This window comes from Topomyia yanbarensis, chromosome 3 (assembly GCF_030247195.1).
Source record: "Topomyia yanbarensis strain Yona2022 chromosome 3, ASM3024719v1, whole genome shotgun sequence".
NCBI lineage: Eukaryota > Metazoa > Arthropoda > Insecta > Diptera > Culicidae > Topomyia > Topomyia yanbarensis.
This window is the reverse complement of record NC_080672.1, coordinates 342732864-342753525: the sequence shown is the minus strand read 5'-3', so window position 1 is coordinate 342753525 and position 20662 is coordinate 342732864. Positions and strand designations below refer to the sequence as shown.

The following is a 20662-nucleotide window of genomic DNA, read 5'->3' as shown; positions in this document are numbered from 1 at the left end:
ATTGTAATCATTTAATTCTTTTATTGTTATTTTTCTTCCCTTTTTTATTAATTTTAGCAGTTCTATTCATTTTGTTTACTTTTTCATTCTATTCATTTTATAGATTTTCTTAATGTTATACATATTGTTCATTTTTTTATAATATTTTTTCAGTTATTTCATTCATTTAATTTATTTTTAATTTTTTAATCTTATTTATTTTATTCATTTCATCCAATTTGTAAGTTTGACATAGTTCAATTTCCAATAAATGAGTTAGACAACATGCTGACATCCCCACTTTTCAGATTATGATGCATAAACAAGCTACCGAAATACATCAGGGATGCTGAAGTATCGTGTGTTGAATGATTAATTCGTGAATGATGCAAGATGAAAATGACTGCATTGTAAATATCACTTGTTGCTCTTATTCTCGTTCAAGTTACCGGTTTTTAGCGGTTTTATCATTTCCGGTTTTTTATTTTTTTTTATTCCAATACCAGTTTTTTTTTTTAATGCCTCGGCTTCCACAACCCTACTTCCAGCGGTTTCGGACAAAAATGTCTTGGGAGTACTACGTTTCCCATAATAGTTTTATCTGCTCCTTAGGATGACTTGTTGTGATGGTACATATTTCCATCCTTATTACGTTTTAAGTAAAAAATCACAATACAGTCGATCAATCTTCCCATAAGTCAAGAGATTACTGCTGAAAACAGAAGTACATCTTCCGAAAAGTTTTTGATATTTCCAAGATTCAAGATTTTTAATCTCATTCTTTAAAATCGTTTTTTTCGACTAAATGGCGTTTGTCATAATAAAGCACAAAAGTAACGAATTGGAAAAAAAGGATTGCACTTACAAGAGCTATTATGCCCAAAAAATTTATTTTATTTTGTTTTTTATTCATGTTTATTTTCCTTCGGTCTCAGTGCACCGAAGCCACAGAGCTGACTCCATAAACTGGACGCTAGATACAAACTCCACGGTCCATATATCGAGTAACGGAAGGATAATGCATAATTGTTGACAATTTTTCAATCTTAGTGGATAATGCGGAAATTATTGGATTCAATCATTAATCAAGTCGATGTGATGCACTCGGGGTGATTCCGGCAGCGCATATACCCGGGTACACAATTATAGTATTCCACGTTTTAAAGCGCTCACACGATTCTAGCGAACCGATTGCATTTCCCGATTTTCCAAGCACCTTTCCACCTACGAAAAAACACACCTCGAACCGAGTGGTTGTTTAGGACAGTCTATAAATAATTAGTGAGAAGGGGGCCACAGAGACGACGTCGTGCAGTACCGCCATATGAAAACCATAAATTTCCTTTGATGATGTTCACCTCTAAAAGCAATCTCTATGAGTTGCGCCGAGGGGACCGGTTTCTTTCACGTCCATCTAGTTCCGGGATATGGCTTAGGAAGACGCGCGCGCACGACGCGATTATTTACGTTCGCATGTGGATCTGTTTTTACTAGATTTTAATTGCTTTCTCTCGTTTCGATTTTCCATGCAGGTTCGCATCACGATGGTTCAGGAAATGCCGAGTGGTGTTCCGGAGGAGCTCTATAATCTCACTCAGCTGGCAGAGGTGTCAATCGCAGCTGGCAAGCTGAATACCACGACGCTTGTACCAGGCGATCAGCCGCACCAATATCACCACCATCATCCCTATCCGGTTCAGTTCGGTGCCATTAAGTACTATTCACTGCAGCAGCAACAACATCAGCATGAGTCAGCGGCTTATCACCCGTCGGTGGAATACTATCATCACGCAGTTTCTTATCACAGTCAGCTGCGAGCAGATAGTGACGGGCGGAATGTTAATCTAGATAGTCCAACGTTGTCGCCACCGTCTCCGGTTCACCAGCCGCAGTCATACTCAGCTACCAAGAAAAAGTGGAAGACAAACTGGGAGATCAACCGAAGTTTGAAATTGCAACAGCAACAACGGATCAACAAGATAAGAGATGCAAATGAAAGACCAGATTACGATGATTCGTACGAAACGGGTAGTCGCACTTATTACACCTCGACGATAAGGGCGATTGAAGGTGTGGGTGTTGGTGTTGGATCGAGTCCTTCTAGACCTGGCAGCAGTAGCAGTAGTAACAGCAGTTGTAGTCATGCTCTGACCGAGGAACAACAGTTGGCGAGAAGAAACTCGTGCGCTTCCGACGAATCGGAAGACTCCAGTTATTCTTACTCGCACAAAGTGTTTGATAGGAAGAAGTCACGAACTCTTTCGTGGAATAGCGGCAGCAGTTATAGTCACGGAGAAGAGATACAACGTTTGAAGAGTGAACGAAATCTGTGCAGGGAAGAATGTCCTGTAGAATGCAGAACAGACGAGCGGGAGTATCTGACGGAATTGACTGAAACCAGTGGACGCAGTGGAAGTAGTGGCGATGAAATAGGCTCCTCGGATGATGTGCACAGTTGTCCGGAATGTGGTAAAAAATATTCAACGTCCTCCAATCTGGCAAGGCATCGACAAACGCATCGGTAAGTGATTTCAAGGTTGCACATTAAGCGAACTCATCCTAGCTACTATCGTTGCTTATTTTCAGATCGCTACAGGATAAAAAAGCCCGCCGCTGTCCACATTGCTCCAAGGTGTACGTTTCAATGCCAGCCTACTCCATGCATGTCCGCACGCACAATCAAGGATGTCAGTGCCCTACGTGTGGAAAGTGTTTTTCTCGTCCTTGGCTTCTACAAGGTCACATCCGTACTCACACAGGTAGGTGTCGGTGTCGCCCAAGAAAAATGCCAAAATGTTGTTGACCGGGCACGATGACGCGAGTATTTTGGTCAACAATCGTCGCGTTCTAAAAATATCGGCCACCATCCCCCACACCACAAATCATATGTGTTATAAGCGGAAAAATGAGAAATGATCGCTCATATTTTTTGTTCTTTCCTCTTTTTTCTCTTTCCAACATGCGATCTGCTGCCACCCCGCGTAATCTGATTTACATCGCCAACAGGTGAGAAACCGTTCAAATGTAGCGTATGTCAGAAGGCTTTCGCCGACAAGTCAAATCTCCGGGCGCACGTCCAAACTCATTCGAATACTAAGCCGCACTGCTGTTCCCGTTGCGGCAAGGCATTCGCCCTCAAGTCCTACCTCTACAAGCACGAGGATTCGTCCTGTATGAAAAGCAAAACCGGCAAGCATCCAAAGCAAGGCCATACAAAAATTCGAAGGAAAGTCGAAAAGGATCGATCTTCATTGAGTAGCATGGAGAGTCGTCCCTACTCGATAGGGTTTGTTCAAAGCCAGCAGCCGCCAGCAAGCAGCCCGCTGGATTTGGCACTACAAACGGAATTGCAACTGAAAAAGGACGCTGTTAGAGCGAAAATTCGGGAGGTTTTAGAGGATAACTGTAAAAAATCGGCGCAGCAGAAGGCAGCCAACGATAACCGGATCAGTGTGATTCGAACGACAGCCAGTTCCCACGATGTGTACTATAGTCGCTCAGAGGAACGTCAACGTCATTTCGAAGGGGCTCAATCAGGATTCGGAAGTGAAGGAAGCAGTAACAGTTACGAGTACCCGAGGAATTATGCCGTCATGGCGTAGTCAACTTTGATCCTCAATCACCTTGTTCATTGTTGTTTAATTGGAATTTAAAGTTTGAACTGAAAAATTGGAAGCAAATCAGTCACCCACATTTTGTAGATCTATAAGATTTCCCCCCGCGTCCACAAGTATTGAACTTGTTTTTGTGTTTTTTGTAGGAATACTCGAAACAAACTGTGAATTCTCTCGTGCCTTTTTAGCAATAATTTGTATCAATCGTGTAAAGTGTACATACTCATCATCAAACGTAGTATTGAAAGTTAGTATTAGGTGTACATTTGTCTACCTGTGTGAATGCTATCTCCGAACAAAAATTACGAGAAACTACAGCTAGCTGTACCAAAAAACAACAATTTCGCAAAGAAAGTTTTGTCGAGCGAAAAGCATTTAGAAACGATTGCCAATTTTTCTGTACATTTTTTGACAGTTTCGGTGCTTTTTGTAGCAATCAATTTACGCACTTGTAAAGTGGATATCTTATAGTTACTTTATTTTACATTACTCATTTACTTTTATGTTAACGAAGGACGAGAACGTTCTAGTCTTTTTAATATTATCTTTAGTTTATAATTTTCATTATAAGCTGTCTAATTTTGTTTCAATTTGTAATTTTTGTGCCTTGAAAAAACAACCAATGAGTTATTCTAATCATTTGTACGCATTTTCGTAGCAATTTAAGTTTGATTTTACGTATTTTTAATGTGTACTCCTCGACGAGAGATTCTCAAGCTGAAAAAATGGTGCCATAAATGTAGTAGTAGTTAGGCTAGTAGCAATAGTGATGCAGGATAAGTATTTTTTTTCTTTTTTCGCCAGTCGAAGGAACGGCCGGACCTTGTGCAATAACGAGCAGTGCAGCGGAAGATTCCGCCGAAGTAGTGATAAGAATTTTTGTATGTATTATGACCACTAAATGTAGTTTGAAAAGTTTTAGACTAGATTACAACTTGACAAGACTTATTAAAATAAAGATTTTATTCACAGAAAGAACTGCAATCCTGGTTTGGGACGGCAATAAAGAAGCAGTACGCCAAGCAGATAAGTTATAAACGTTTGTTTCCTTGTAGTAGATATCTTGACATTAGAAAAACGCTCTTATTTTACAATATGTTTTTATTGTCACATTTTTGGAAACTCAAAAAACATAAAATAAATTTACATCACAGTTTATAAAGTGCGTGTCAAATGAAATGTTCAAGTGCAGGGGATGTCCGATTGCAATTTGATTGATCGATGATATGATAATTTTTAATCGATCGCCTGGAATAGTGCCACAATTAAAACGGCTGTTTTCTTAAATTAAATTAAACTTAACATGGCTCAATGCGCTAAATCAACGGAGCTGAAGGTCTTTTACATTTTTACGTGATGTAAAAATCAAAAATAAAAACCTGTTATAATCCACCTAGTGGTGCAATTGTGCCTTTCTCATTTCTCCAAACTATGGTTCCATAGCTAGTTATGTTCAATCTAATTGTGGAAATGTCTATTACATTCTTAGTTCTCCTATATGCAATGGCTCGCCATCTACGAGCTTGGTGAACTACGTGTCGACGCTGAAACACTTAAAATAAGAAAGAGATATCATACCGTAGTTACCTAAATCAGCATTAGTTCAATGGTGTCTTTTTGCTAACTTATTTTGGTATTGTTTGGTATGCCTGGTGGGTGAAGGCGACGGGAATGAGAGAGTTATGGGTCTGTTAGCGATGGGAAAGGGCGGTAGTCTGAAGGGGGTGCGATATTTGGGGTAGTAATCCTCCGTCACACACCCCTGTTAAAATCCAAAATGTCTATTTAAGTAAAAAAAATCGGCTTGGATTTGGTTGACAATTTTCAGAGTAATGGCAAAACCTGTCTATATGAGAGGCAACACGAAAGTATTATGATGGTACAGGCATATGGTAAATTCCTATGTGGCGGAACTAACTATACTATATCTCCGGAACTGAAAGTTAGATCGGGATGAAACTTAATAGCAGCCAATTAAAGCATTGCATCAATCATTTCAAATTTGAAAGATGGCGGAAATCGGTGATATGATCAAAACGGCTACGGGCCTGCAAATCGAAGTAATTAAACACACATTCTAATAAGTTTTACATCATGCAGATATCATGGTGGTATCAGTTTATATGGAGATTCACTGTATGACCGCACTTCCTAACCAGTAACTCCGAAACCGGATGTCGGATCAGAACTAAATTCAATGGTAACCTGTGCCTTTCATTTGAGAGAATCGGTTTGAGAAAATCGGTTCGGTCATCTCCGTTGTTCTATCGGTTAATGCGATTGCTGGTCGCATACACACACAAATATCCACACATACGAACACACACATTTGGTGAGTTTCGGCCCAACGAGTCTCTGTTAAGAAGATGATTTTCAGAATGATTGCATACGCGTATAAATAAATATTATTCCAGAAATCTTCGGAATAATTTCCAAAGTATTCATATAATGCTCACCATATTGGGAATACTGCTTATATACTGCCCTTGTTGTATGCAAAAGTGACGTAAGCGCCACTTTGGTCAAATTTCATTTTTTTTTTTTCATATTTCTGAGTCCTCCACAAAAATCCACGTCTTTCAGTGTAATTGTCTTTAAAAAATTATGCAAAATGGCCTTTTAAAACGAGAAAAACAAAGTGACGTAGACGCCATTTTTTACCAAAGTGACGTACCGGTGCAATATAGTATTGAAGGTATATTTAACAAGGTAAAACAATTTATTCTTAATCTGTTGTATCATAAGTAATGTTGGAAGCGAGATTAGCACCATTTTGTGATGTAAATGGCTAGGGTGGTGTTATAATTAGGCTAGGGTGGTATTCAAATTAGTTTTTAGCACCATAAATTTTTTTAACCATTTATATTTTATAAAGATGTCTCCTGTGCAAGCTCGAATGCTTCTTTAAAGCAGCAAGCTTAGTCTTTTTCAACATGGATTTTTCATACCACAATAATGTACGAATGTATCTTGGTGAAAACTTTTGTTCAAAACCTTGACCGCTGGTGTTCTATATTTCATAATTTTAGTGCGAAATTGGTACCCAACCAATTAATTTCAAAACCAATTCCAACCAAAACACCTGCAAATGAAGTGGAATTTATTCAAGTCTTTCATGGGGTCAGTCCGAGGCAATGTTAAGCCAGTTTCATTAATTTTTCAAAGTATAGCATGAAAACTGGTATTAATATAACATGAACATTAAAAAATGGTATACATAAAGGCTCTAAATTAATTTTGAAACCATCTGAGAGACTTTGTGGATTAAAAATGAGTAGCCCATACCTGTGAAACGTTTGTACCTGAATACACCTGTTATTCGACACGTTTGATCTACTAAAAATGCAATCAGATTAAGACCAACTCCAGAATAACCGTATACTGGGAAGACTTCAAATATGCTTGAATAGTTTATAGACAACCTATATGATGTATTTTGATGTGCCGTGTAACAGAAATATTCACTAAAAAAATTACCAAAGAAGCGGGAAACCGGAATTACCGGGACCAGTCGTTAAGTGAAACACTGTATCCAAATGTCTTCAAATATGATTGTATTTTTCACAGATCACAGAATTTGATGAATTTGGTGAGCTCTAAGCTTGCATATATGATCCTTCCACGCTTTTCTAAACTTTCTCCTTTCAACACCTTGCTCTCCCTTGAGTACTATGGCTCTAAATATTGAAAAATATACTTCACCTTCCAGTCCCTTGCTAATTAAATGCCGAAAAAAACTGTTGATAAAACTCGTCAAACATTTTGAAAGGACATGTATTTAAAATAATTGAAAAACATATGTAACTTATTTCCATCCCGGCCGCTTTTCATGCGACTAGGGGGAGGGGGTAGGTAAATGCAACGTTATTTACGAGGGGGAGGTTAGAATTTTGTGACCAAATGCTACGAGGGGGGAGGGAGGAGTCAAAATCGCCGAAAAAAGCTACGTCATTTGTGTACGGCCCCTAAGTGCGAAAGCGACGCACAACTCAAAAGTACCTAAATTTACGTTAAAAGAACTTATTCTGTAGGTTGTTTTATTTTTGCGTGTTGATTTAGTGCAGTGGTTTTCAACCGGGGTGAATTCACTCCCATGGGTAAATTAGACTATTGTAGCAGGGTAAATTTTAACTTGTTATCCTAACATTCCCGTTGGAGATTTGCCTTTATATTTTGTTTTAGGGCCGATTTCTTCACCCTCGCTTAACGCTTAAGCCAGGTTTGAGCGTACTGGTGAACCTGGTTTAAAAGTTAAGCTAGGGTGAAGAAGTCGGCCTTTAGTGTATCAAGATTTGAGATGCTCACTGAGAGTGTTCAGGAATAGGTTTCTAATTGGAAAAATATGGTGTGCATCCAATAGAAAAACCTTTTTCTGACATGGTAATGATGTTTAGCAATTTTCAGAAAGGGATACATGATGGAGATCAATATTCTAAATGGGGTACTATACTTTTACCAAAAATGTTGAGAACGACTGAATTTGTATTTTTGTCTCAATTTTTTGGAAATTATTTTTTTTGAAGATGGAAGGAATACAATAAATGAATGTCTGCTATTATTTATTTTATTTTTATATATTCGATCCATCTCAATAGGTGGCGCAAGTTAATTCAAATTTTTCAACGTTTTCAAATTTCGCCACTGGCCAAATCCTAAGACAATATGACTTTCTGCTTTGTTTTCTGCAATCGTCGTCCTTGTACTATTTCCAGGTAATTTTGTTTTCCTTCAGAGCAATAACGTTTCGAAAGAATAATTCAAGAGTGCTGATTCAAATGGTCCTTAGTGACAAATGTAAACAAACTGAGTTATTTGCAGCACAGCATGTGATTACAACATAGCTAACGAATACCGAAAACCAGGATTCATTATACCCAGTATTTATCAAAATAACAAGCATTATCTAAAAAGTCGTAAAGTTTTCATGATCATGATTTGAAATTTTGCACTTGAGACCTTTTAAATTGAAAGGACCTATGCGTGAAAAATTTCAAAACCTCTGCAACTGTTCATAGGCGCCATGCAAAAACGACGCAAGATTAATTTCATTCTATGTTTTTCTCACTGCACATAGGTACCTAGTAAAAACGTCCTAAGCATCAAAATAAAAGAAATTATTTTCTTCTGTTCATGCGACTTATTTTCGAAGTTGAATTTAGAAAGTATAATAAATTAAATGATAATTGGAAAGCTTAGTTATTCTAAAGTAACATACCATTCGTTGGTTTTAACCGCTTCCAGCCAATGGTTTGTTAATATAAACTAAAGTTTCCCGCAATTTTTTTCTGCAAGACTTCTTTTAAATCCAGTGCAACTATTTACAATAGTAATGAAGAACAATCGTATTCCGGTGCTCATTTTGTCGAAAACTTTGAAGAAATTCAATATTCGTCGTAAGAGCTACCTTTGCTGAAAAAGAGCTTATGTGCAGCGTCGTATGATTCTTAGGCCCGAAAAAAGACCTATGTGAAAGGTCCTATAATTTTCAAAAGGACGCATCATTCCAATGCGCTTAAAAACTACATTAGCATTAAACATTTCATGTTTTTAGTATTATTTACCTAAAGAGCATAGTCCTTAAATTATATTGGCATAATTGTTCCATAAAAACACATATTTGTTCTCTAATAGGGATTTGTTTTCGGTCCATGAAACTTCAGCCTCATTTTTCTCAGTTCGAGCTCAATGTCACTTAGGACCTTTTGAATAAGTACTCTTGAATTGGAAAATTGCAGGCGATTTCAGAGCTAAACTAGAAGGTTGAGCTCTGAAATCGCCTGTAATTAGGCAATTAACGGGTTTTCGGAACGTTATTGTACTCTTTGTAACGGAAGCGAAGATTAAATTTTTAAGAGACGAAAATTAAAACGCAATTTGATTCAAGATAATGCTATTTTCGGTGAAAAGGGATGAAGAATCATTAATGCTTGCAAACACATAACTATCATGTGTGACACATAATTATAATGTTCTTCGGCGATACTACACAATGCCTAACACATAATTTTTTCTGCGCTGAGAAACGAAGTTTTTTCAAGAGGGGGATAAAACACCAAAAGGTAAGTTTCTAAATAGAGTAAGAATGGTGACTTTCTGTTCTGAGACTTCGCAGCTGATTCTCATCTCCCTCTCTACATACAGTTCAAGGAATTAAACAAATAAATGATAAGTAAATATATATTTTCTTCGAAAAAATACAATTAACCTGTGTATATTTAAGAAATATTATTAATGAAAACATTATTATTAATGGTGCTCTAAGACCATTTCATAACAATGCGCTTCCGGTCGGTTAAAACGAAATGGTACGACAACTCAACGCCAGGTACAAAATTTACTATAATTAGTGCGTTCGATGGTAAAAAGCCGACCACATTCATCCGAGTTTGCTTATTCAGCATTCATCAATGAACCAAGCTTTTGATTTTTGCTCTACCATCGTTATGCTTTACAGCTAAACAGGCAACAGCCCTGATTTATGTTAACATCATACATTTACCACACAATACCCCGTCTCAATATTACTAGACCATGCTACACCACTACTAATCACAACATACACACAGTGTTAGCAATTTGTGCGCATGCGCTTCATTCTCTCCCCATGCTATTTTTAGCATGCTTCCGATAGACCAGGAAAGACGTTCCTAATACGCTACGAACACTGCCCAAGCACAACGGTTCCATAGTGTAGCGGTTATCACGTCTGCTTTACACGCAGAAGGTCTCCAGTTCGATCCTGGATGGAACCAAACTACTTTTTGTCTCCTTTCTTCCCTGGAGGTTATTTATTATTTACCAGTGATATTTATTCTACAAGTGCGCAACTCGGAAAACTCCATAAATTACACCCGATGTAGCAGCAGCATAACTTACGCTATTCTTCTGTTGATATGCAAGGGTAGCAACATTGTCGTTTGTCACCATCCGTCAGACAAACGGCGGGCAGCAGCGCTTGGTGACGAACAATTGATCTGTTGTTTTTACGACAAATTCGCTTAGCGCAACATTATTTGCGGCGCCTATCAGCGGCGAAATCTTGTTAGATTCTAAGAGACGATGGATGGTTTGTCATGCGACTAGATTTTCCTGACCTTTGGGATTGAATATCTGAGGGCGAAAAAATTGACGAGTAACCTTCGCACGTCATAAACGTTATTATATGGAAATTAATTTGATCGTTTTTATTACTTTATTAGACGCATTTACAATGCGATATTAGTGATATAAGAGATTAGTGACAAGTTTCCGCAGATTTACATGTTTTATTTGATGTGGGTAGATTGCATTTTACTCAGCAATATTACGTTCACACTACGAGCTAAAACGGGTTTTAACACTCTCTTAATGACATTTTTGTAGATGCCAATTATTATGGCGTGTTATAACTCTGTAGCGTGAACTTAGTATAAAATGCAACGCTTTGGCGTGATTTAAAAAAAATTGTATCATCAAAGCAATGATAACATTGGTACAAGCCTCATTCAAATCAGTTCAGGCGTATCAAATAAAGCAAGTTTTCCTGTTCGTAAAAAAATATTTGAAAACAGTGAAATTCGACGTAGCTATTTTTTAAATAAGTTCTTTCATTTAATAGACACAAATGCACTAGCTTGCCGATACCAATCTCTTTTTTTACATGTTAAATATCGTAAAACTAGAAGGTTACAATGTTAAATGTTGTTTATGTTAGATCTAAAACTAAAAATTTCAAGGTTATTTTAAAATTAGGGATACCCCGTTCATCATACAAGAGGAGGTCATTTTTTTATTAAGAGTGAGTGGCAGAGGGGATTAAAAGGAGATATATTATTTGTGACTGGTTATTCAGGTATTGGCCAAGACATACTATTGGATTGAACAAATGAATTCTGAATAAAACATTCAAATTTAATTTCTGTAACGGCAAGATATTCAGAAGGGGGCTTATTTCCAACATGGGTGTAGCACAAGGACGTAGCCACCCGATCAGAAAACCATATCAAAAATATATCAAAATTATTGCTCGATTTGATATATAATATGATCATATAATTTTGATATACGTCGCTTGGAACAAATTATGAATAAAATTAAAGCTATAATGATGCCATCGGAGATTAATCCTCGCATTACTTGTAGTCTTGTCCCTTCATAGGTTGGAATGTAAATAGAAAGAATGTACGTTTTGTAAAGTTACTCGCTGATTGCAGAACACAACAGAGAAAATGTTCCGCTGCAGGCCCACGGAGCAGCAACCCGATCAGAAGAGCATAACAAAACATTAACACTATTATAACTATGGTTGATATTTATAACAACTGGAGTTATATTCAGATAACGGAATGGAAAATGGATTGCGGACAGTTTTCTATGCTATCAATAATAACATAATCTATTATGAAAAGATCAATTTATGAATTGATCGTTTGTTACTAGGTCATTGTCATTAGATTATTATATCTAATACAGTTCTCTCGAAAATATATTACTAATTTTCCTTGGTTTTGATATTCTTTTCTATATGAAAATCCAGTTAACAAATTTTCTATTGCGATTAGAGCTGTGTTCCCCTGTTAAAACATGTTAAGATATGTCTAAGGAACAACCTTTGATGATATGTGGGCATGTCGGACCTATTAAATCAGAGTGTAAGTGATCTTCCTATGGAAACATAGCAAAAACACGATTTTTGATTGGAGACAACTCTTATTCATGTCCAAATTAAGCCATTTTTGGCGAAAGTTCTTAAATTCACACCTAAAACAAAAATTTGAGCTGACCCATGTATATTTCAAAACTTTTTCAAAATGTGGAGAGGTCTAATAGACAAACTATATTATGTTGTGAGGCTCAGTGACTACAAAATACCAAAAAAGGGTTTAGACTTTCGAAGTCCCCATTGCGAGTTCTGAGGCTTAAAGTTTCACACCTACCATTTGATTTTGTAGCGATGTTTTGCCAACTGCATTTGATGCCGAACGCCAATTCGCTTTGTATTGATTCTCATTTTCATCTATTTTCTTGAGGCTCCGTTTAAAGATTCCCCAATATTTTTCTATTAAGGCTCAAGTTACTTTCTTTGAGCATGTGTTAGAATTGCACGCTTGGTAGTATGCGTAGGAAAAATTGTGTACAGCTTCGTCGCCGATTTATCCTATAAAGCATTCATTCAACTCTACAAAAAGAAGATCATTCGATTTATTAGATTACCCGGATTCAAATCATGCAAAATAGTTGGTGTAAAAACAATTGACCGGGCGGGATGGTGCATTTGAAAAAGTGGCTGTGGTTTTGTCAAACCCCCTGGCAACCCTATACCAACATATAGAACTTGACAGCGACCTACATATATGGGGCGTTATAACTATAAAGCCCCAAACAAAAAGTTTTGTTCGGCGCTATGCACAATATTGAAGCATTCCACACGACGTTTTGCATCTTGCGGGATGATTAGATACCATATCATTCAGAAAATCGGCGCTTAGTAACCAAATACAGCTTTTAATGATTCGATCCAAAATTATTGTTTTGATTTTCGTGGCAGTGATGCTGGCTGTACAGAGACGCCGTTCTTGACAGGAGGCTGGTTTTGTCACTACGCAGGTGTGTGGCGTGCCCCGGGACAGTGCACAGTGGCACCTGTTCGTACAAAGTTGTGACAAAATTATATAAATTTGTCTATGTGGCTAAAACTAGGGGTTTTAACTAATTTTGGGTCGCTGAATCCATTTCTGCTATCAGTTTTGATATTCCATATTTCATTTTTTCGACTACTTTTATATAAACCCATTTGAATGCGTTGGTCGGTAAAGGGTTAATATAAACATTAATCATAGTAGCCAATTTCATCGGATAGCAGAAATGGTTGACAAAACTAGTAAAAATCACTAATTTTTCAGTAATATGATGTTGTTTAGGCAATTAATTTGTAAGGAGATTTATGAGCTAAAGGGCGTATTTTCAAAAACATAGATATACCAACATCGGCGCAAAAATGCGCAAGATGAGCCCTATATATCTTGAAACTACACTAAGTTTTGAGTCAGATTCATGATAAGTGACTCATGGGAGACCATCTCAAAAATTGGAAGACGTATAAAGATAAATTACTGATATGATATGAAATTTTTTAATTGGATTTTTTTTGATGCAGAACAAACGTAAAACAGTTTTGCACAAAAATCTATAGTTTAGCATATTCATTCTTCTTTCCAATGAACTTAAAATTGCTCAATTGATTGAATTGAACAGAAATCCTCGAATCACTTGCTTCAACGACATGTTAAAAATTCATTTTTCATCCGATTATGGTAAAATTTTGAGATACCCTTATTCAAACTGAAAGAAAAATAAAATAAATATTTACAAAAGAATTACAAGACATTGATTTTTGGGGTTCTGTCACTCGTCGTGCCATTCGTCGTGCCACCATCACACTGCAGGTTTGACCCGGACAATTGTTTTTAGTGAATTCGGCTTTGTTAAAAGAAGTTATTAAGCTCTTAGTGAAGTGATGTCTGAGTCAGTTTTGCATGGGGCCTAGCAGTGCATGGTTGTGTATCAGTACTTGATTTGCGCGAACTAAACATTTTTGTGAAATAACCGTAAGATTTAGCTCTATGATATATTCAGAAGAATTGTAGTAAATAATACGAGCCATGTTTTGGTTACAACCTTTTAGTTCCACATTTCACCACGTAGAGGGCGCCAACACTAACTTTTCAGCGGAAAGAGATAGAAATTAGGTGTCTTCCACAAAGTTGTAGAACAGGCATTTTCCAATAATTCTTTCGAACATCTTGATAGTCTATCTCTCTTCTGTGAAAAGTTAGTGTTGGCACCATCTATGCGGTCATAGTTGGAACTAAAATTTTCCAACCAAAACATAACTCGTATTATGTCTTATAATTCTTCTGAACATACTATTGGGCTAAACCTATCGATTATTTCACAAAAATGCATAGTTTGTGGGAATCGATTACTGATACACAACCATGCACTGCTAGGCCCCATGCAAAACTGACTCAGACATCACTTCGTTAAAAGTTTAATAACTTCTTTTAACAAAGCCGGATTCACTATCAGTCTTTGGCAAAGTTGTAGACAATTAAATTATCTTTCTTATTTTCACTTACAGTGATAATACGATACATGCACTGCCACCTAGCGGCAAAAATGCGAGCTAGTGGGTTTTCTCCATGTAAATTGTCGAAAAATCCCATACAAACTTCAGGCACATTGGTCCGATAGCTAGACTTGTCCGATTTGCTTCAAATTTGGTGCAAGTACTCCTGGTGGGACTAGGAATCGAATCAGGGGTGGGCCGATTGCGTTTTAAAAAATTCGTTATTTTCCTGGGCAGTCTACTGCGCACACCATTGCACACGCCGCAGCAAAGAAAATGCATGGGCCGCCAAATCGACAGTTGTGACTTACCAGATTAAGTTTTCGTAAAGCAATGTTTTTTGCTGCTTAAGGAGTGTTTTTTATAAATATTTCATAGGTAAGCATAATTCCATTGTAAAAAAATTAAAGAAAAATGACGGTCTGAATTGCCCCGTAGTGAGGTCCGAATTACCCCTATATTGTAAAAGGATGGAAAAACGTAGAGGTTTGCAAATCGTTGCCTAGCGCTGCCATTGAGCGGTGCAAATGAACCTTTTATTGCACCAAAATGTAGCTGAGGTTTCAAACTAACAATTAGGACCTTTGACCGGTAAATTTTTTCACATCTATCCACCTAAAAGGGCAATTTGCTTAAGTAGGTCCGAATAGCCCCGGGTTCCCCTATCTTATTAGCCAAATTCAAATGTTGATATGGAATTCTGATATTTCTCCATTCTTGCCGACTTTCATTATAGGGAATTCATTTTCAAAACTCTAAAGTAGATTTTAAGCAAACTTATTTTTTCGAAAATTCGGTAGTGATGTAACATAGTGACAAGACTAAACTAGCGCCGGATTGACGCTAGCTTCAAAAAATGGGTCGGTATTAAGTCAGACCGGACTAAGTGACAAAATCTTGATTTCGAGTTTAAAGTTTGAATCGCAGCATCATTTACATTATAATTGGAAATAATTTTTTGCCATAATTCTTGTTTATTGTTACATATTTAAAATCTGACAAAAGTCGGATGTAGCTGACGAAATGCTTTATCCAGTGCTATCATTTTCTCATTTTCTGATGTTTTGCGACTTAGTCCGGTCTGACTTGACACCGACCATTTGTATTCCTGGGTAAGCACCTTTAAGCTAACGCAAACACGCCTCATCAAATAAACAAATTGAATTAAAAAAAGCGTGAGGTCCCGCAAGAAAAAGGGGCTCATTTTAACCCTCCGGCACTCGCGCGAATGGCTCCCCGAATGAGCAGCTGCTGGGGCTGAAAGAAGATTTCGCTAGAGTTTCTGAAGGTGTTGCACAAAATACAACGATGCGAGCGCCGGAGGGTTCAGCTGATGAGAACTAATGAAATCAAAACATTTGGGTTGGCTTAGCAAGCCAATGCAAGATGCACTATGCTATATTTCTCCTTAGTGGAGAACAATTGTGATAAAAACTATTGTTTCTCCATTAGGGAGAAAAATGTTTAAAACCACCTTTGCGCGTGAAGAGTACAAAACCTATAACTAAATTAGTTATGGAGTTTGCATTTCGACTTCGTCTCATTAGACTCCGACAATAACTTAGTGACAGGACTAAGCTTTATTTGACTAATTCAAAATCCAAACCCATGCAATGGAGATCAGATAAATCGGATTGTGTTCATATTGAACTTTGTCGATGTCTCGGTTGTAATGGGGAGAACTGTCACTCATACGGTTCCATAGTGTAGCGGTTATCACGTCTGCTTTACACGCAGAAGGTCTCCAGTTCGATCCTGGATGGAACCAAGCTTTTTGCTTTCCACCGAATACTGAACTTTTTATTCGTGTTCGTCACAATCTCTGCATAATTGCAATACCACATTGAAAGGTAATCCGAACACAATGAGCCAATGCGTCGAACACATAACAGACGCAGCTCTAACTAATATGTTCAAATTGTGTAAATTATAAAATGGTTACACCTCAACTGCAAGGACCCAACAGTTCGTCAGGATCTGGCTGTTTAGACCATGGTTTCCCATGTACGCGCCATAAGGCCTAATGTAGAACAGCTGTTCGTTTGGAATGTGTCTTAGCGATTTTCCTACAGCACTGGATCGTCATTTTTCACTTGGTCATCAACACCATCATCTCGGATCGGCAAATATGGTGGGGATCTGAACAAACAAAAAAAAACCCTAATCACATCTTGATCTCAGAGACCGTTTTGTTAATTGAATTAGATCCATCAGTCGGCGATTGCATTCTGTAGTCCGCTAGGTTTCAAAATCCATGGTCGCGCAACTCGATATGGCCCTAATCGTGTGGTACCATTCCATACACCAACAACCGCAAACGCTGTCCGACTAATTGGTGGAAAAAGTGCTCTAAATATGGTAGTGAAAAATGATCGTTTTATGAATCCCTCCCCCTATGCGCCCTTCCGCTAACAACCGATAGCGTTTGGAACTCGTTCGATCGAGAACATAGGTTTCCATTGTGTTCGGCTGGCTATGTTGAAGGGATATCTTGGCTTTGGTGTTTTGTGATACTCTCTGAACGAGAGTGAGAAAATTAATATTGTTTGTTTTATTGATGGATTTTAATTAGCTCATATCAATTATTAAGTTAACAGCTGACCCTGCTGTCTGGGGAGCTACGGATTTCCATTTGTGGCGCGAGAACTGGAAAACTGGGTTGGGTGCAGCTTTCGTTCAACCAGTCGGAGTTTCGAAACGTTACTAACCAGATGTCAAACGTTGTTGATTTGAAATCACCATGTTAAACATTCTGAACAATATCGATAATGTAGCATAAATATGAAAAATAATTTGTCGCAATTCTCGGAATTGATAAAGCCTAACACTTAACTCAAGCTGTTTTCGAATTAGATTACAGAATAATATAAAACAACGCATGAAGCAATAACCTTTGTGAATGTTACAAATACATTATTTTAAATCAGTACTCAACGAATTAATAAGAATTAATTTAAAACTATTTTTCCTCCGTCACAATACGAGAAGGAATTCGCCAAAGGTCAATGTCATCTGTCATCCATACACAAAATTCACAAAGCGAGGTAATGCTCGTGTCTAAAGTTGATAACACAAGTCAAGTCTCATGTAAGACCACTACAATTAACATTTTGACAGAAAGTCGTTCTCTTCAACGCCTGGCAAATCCCATTGATAAGACATACTTCTACACGAACCATCGCCGATGACGAAATCGACGACGAGTTTATGTTCATAACTACAAGACAGCCACTAGCCCATATCAATATGCACCATTGCGGTTCTGTTATGAATTAATACGCGCCAATAAAATCAATTAGGTAGTGTACAGACTCAGTTACGCGGACCCTTTATGAATTTGGTTGTTTCCACGCTGAGCTGCTGAGCATCTCTTCGTTTGCTCTCAGAGATGACTCAATACTCAGAGAGATGATGAGGCAACGTATTATAGGGGCTGTTCTACAAGAGTATAATATTTAAAATTGAATTCCAATCTAAAGATCTGAAGATAAATATATTAGAAAAACCCAGAGCAAAAGATAAGCGATATTTCGATCAAGGTACAGCCGGTTGTAATAATAGCAAGATAGACAACCTATCGATTGGATCTGATTTTGATAGATCCTTTGGATCCAACATGAAGTCTCTGCTGTTACAAAGTCGCTTTCATTCATAGACACGCTGGATTTGTTTGTTGCTCAACATATAACTACTAGACTCCAATCTCCTTGTACGTCCACCTGTATTACACACAATCAACAAGTATGGATCTACCCCAGAACCGACGACCTCATCCAGGATTTCTGCTAAACAGGTCTCTATATAGGCGGAGATAAACTTTTCATAAATGCATGAGAAAATCGCGATTTCGTGAATTGAACGATTCATTGAAATCGTGAAAAAGTTCGTGAAATTATGAATAATATACCTCGTATTCATGAAACTATTTGTGTTTTTAAAAACTAATTCGCGTCAAAGATATATATGGCGTTACACCACAATGTCATAATTTGGAGATACACTTGCTAGTAGAACCAAATCAACTGAAAGAACAGACAGTTAAACGATGTTTATGATTTCAGGGGCATTGTCGCGATTTTCGAAGTTTCTCATCACGTAACCGTTATATTTTATTCATGAGTTTACTACCAGATTTTTCTCGCGCTATTTATGTTCATGATTCCAGCATCTTAATTACAATTTTCGTAATTTATATTCACTTTTTCTTCATATTTTTTGTCCCGATTATCGTAACAGTGGGACATAACTATATGATATGTCACGAAAAAATTCAAATGTTTGTGATATAGCTCACGTGAAAATTTTATGACTATGTGCAGAGTTGATTGAATTTGAAAATGATTATGGATATGTACTAAATATCACAAGCACTCAAGATAGATCGTAAATCATGTACTAGGAATCATGAACCAGTGCACGAATCCATGAACAATATTTTACGGGCACGTATGGTCCGGCGAAACTATTATAATAGGAATCATGAACCAGTTCACGTTTACATCAATAATACTTCATGATTATGTAAATTAGTTCAAGAGCACGAAAGGTGAGTTGTGTCTAATACGAACCAGTTCAGGAATATATGAAAAATATTTTATGATTTTGTGCACTGTTTCACGAGTACGAATGGTCAGACCTAACTAATTCGCTAAGAACCTCAAATACATGAATAATACTTTCCGATTTTGTAAACTATCTCACGAGTACGAATGGTCAGTCGTGACAACTATGCTAGGAATCATGACCTAGTTCACGATTACATGAAAAGCAGTTCATGAATTTGTGAACTATATCACGAGCAGGAATTGTGAGTTGTCACTTAGAATCATGCACCATGATTCCATGAACTATTTCACAAGTACGAAAAGTGATTAGCAACTTTTTCACTAGAAATAATGAATTAGTTCACGTACACATGAATATTTTTTTTTATTTTTACACGTGCATGACTAACGTTACATGAATCATGAATGATTTAAAGAATTTATGAATAATATTCACGAGAAAACATATTCCGATTTTGTGAACTAATTCACAACCGCGAAGACCAAATCATGTACAAAATGTAATGAATCATGAATTAATTCATATCGTATAGTCAGACTCTGAATAATGTCCATAAATCTAAGAATAACCGTTGGATTTATGAATAATGTTCATCAAGTTGTAAATTGGTTCACGTGCGGAAAAACGATTTTATACTGACATGGCGGAAAGCGTTACTGAACTCAAACAAAACAAAGATATCCTCTAAGAAAAGCGTTTTGCAGGAGGCACAGCTTCTCTCCGGCTTGTGCCTTTTCCGCTCGTTAGCAAATCACCTATCTCGCCAGTCGAAGCGACTCATGCGCCTGCAAAATCCAAAATCGATGTTCGTTCTTTTATAGATAAAGATTAGACATCAAAACGAATACAAACGTTACTTGGGCCATAAAACTAATCCGAACTTCCCTTATTGTCAAAAAAAACATCATTTTTCCGTTATGTTCCGTTCGTACAAAGTCGTTGTAACTATTTTTAACCTAATAGTTAACACATTCAGTTCAGTACGACGCGACGGGAGATATTATCGTTTAACTTATTATGCCGCATTGCTGAACAAAATGTTGGGATGGGCCCCTGTATTGCAAGGTTTGATCAGGAGTGAAAATGAGGCCACCAAAGAGTATAACTGCGTGCTACAGATAGACAGTTCGTCTCTTTCGGGTTTACAACTATACGCTACAAAGGCACATATAGAGAGTCTGAAGGTATATCTGAACAAACAGTTCGTCATCCGTTAAAGTTCTCAAAGACAAAGCAATCATCACATTTACCGTACATGAATTTGTTACCGCTTCAAATTTGCGCTCCTGTCGCAACATATCTTGTACAAAACTGTATATCGCTTATGAGTGCTACAAACGTTTCTCTGCGGATTGACGAATCGAAGATAAATAACAACTTTAATGTCGCAATTTGT

At 37.3% G+C, this 20662-nt stretch overlaps 1 protein-coding gene and 2 non-coding genes across 3 annotated transcripts; all 3 read left to right on the top strand.

Moving 5' to 3' along the window:
- The first annotated feature begins 1401 nt into the window (after nucleotides 1-1401).
- On the top strand, nucleotides 1402-4957 carry LOC131691931 (zinc finger protein 235). Its single transcript, XM_058978691.1, has 3 exons — nucleotides 1402-2500; nucleotides 2566-2738; nucleotides 2986-4957. The coding sequence occupies exons 1-3, from the start codon at nucleotides 1506-1508 to the stop codon at nucleotides 3579-3581; spliced, it is 1764 nt and encodes a 587-aa protein (XP_058834674.1). The 5' UTR covers nucleotides 1402-1505; the 3' UTR covers nucleotides 3582-4957.
- Nucleotides 4958-10272: 5315 nt separating this feature from the next.
- On the top strand, nucleotides 10273-10345 carry Trnav-uac (transfer RNA valine (anticodon UAC)). The gene has a single exon. It is a non-coding gene; the product is annotated as a tRNA-Val (tRNA).
- Nucleotides 10346-16395: 6050 nt separating this feature from the next.
- On the top strand, nucleotides 16396-16468 carry Trnav-uac (transfer RNA valine (anticodon UAC)). The gene has a single exon. It is a non-coding gene; the product is annotated as a tRNA-Val (tRNA).
- The last annotated feature ends 4194 nt before the right edge of the window (nucleotides 16469-20662 follow it).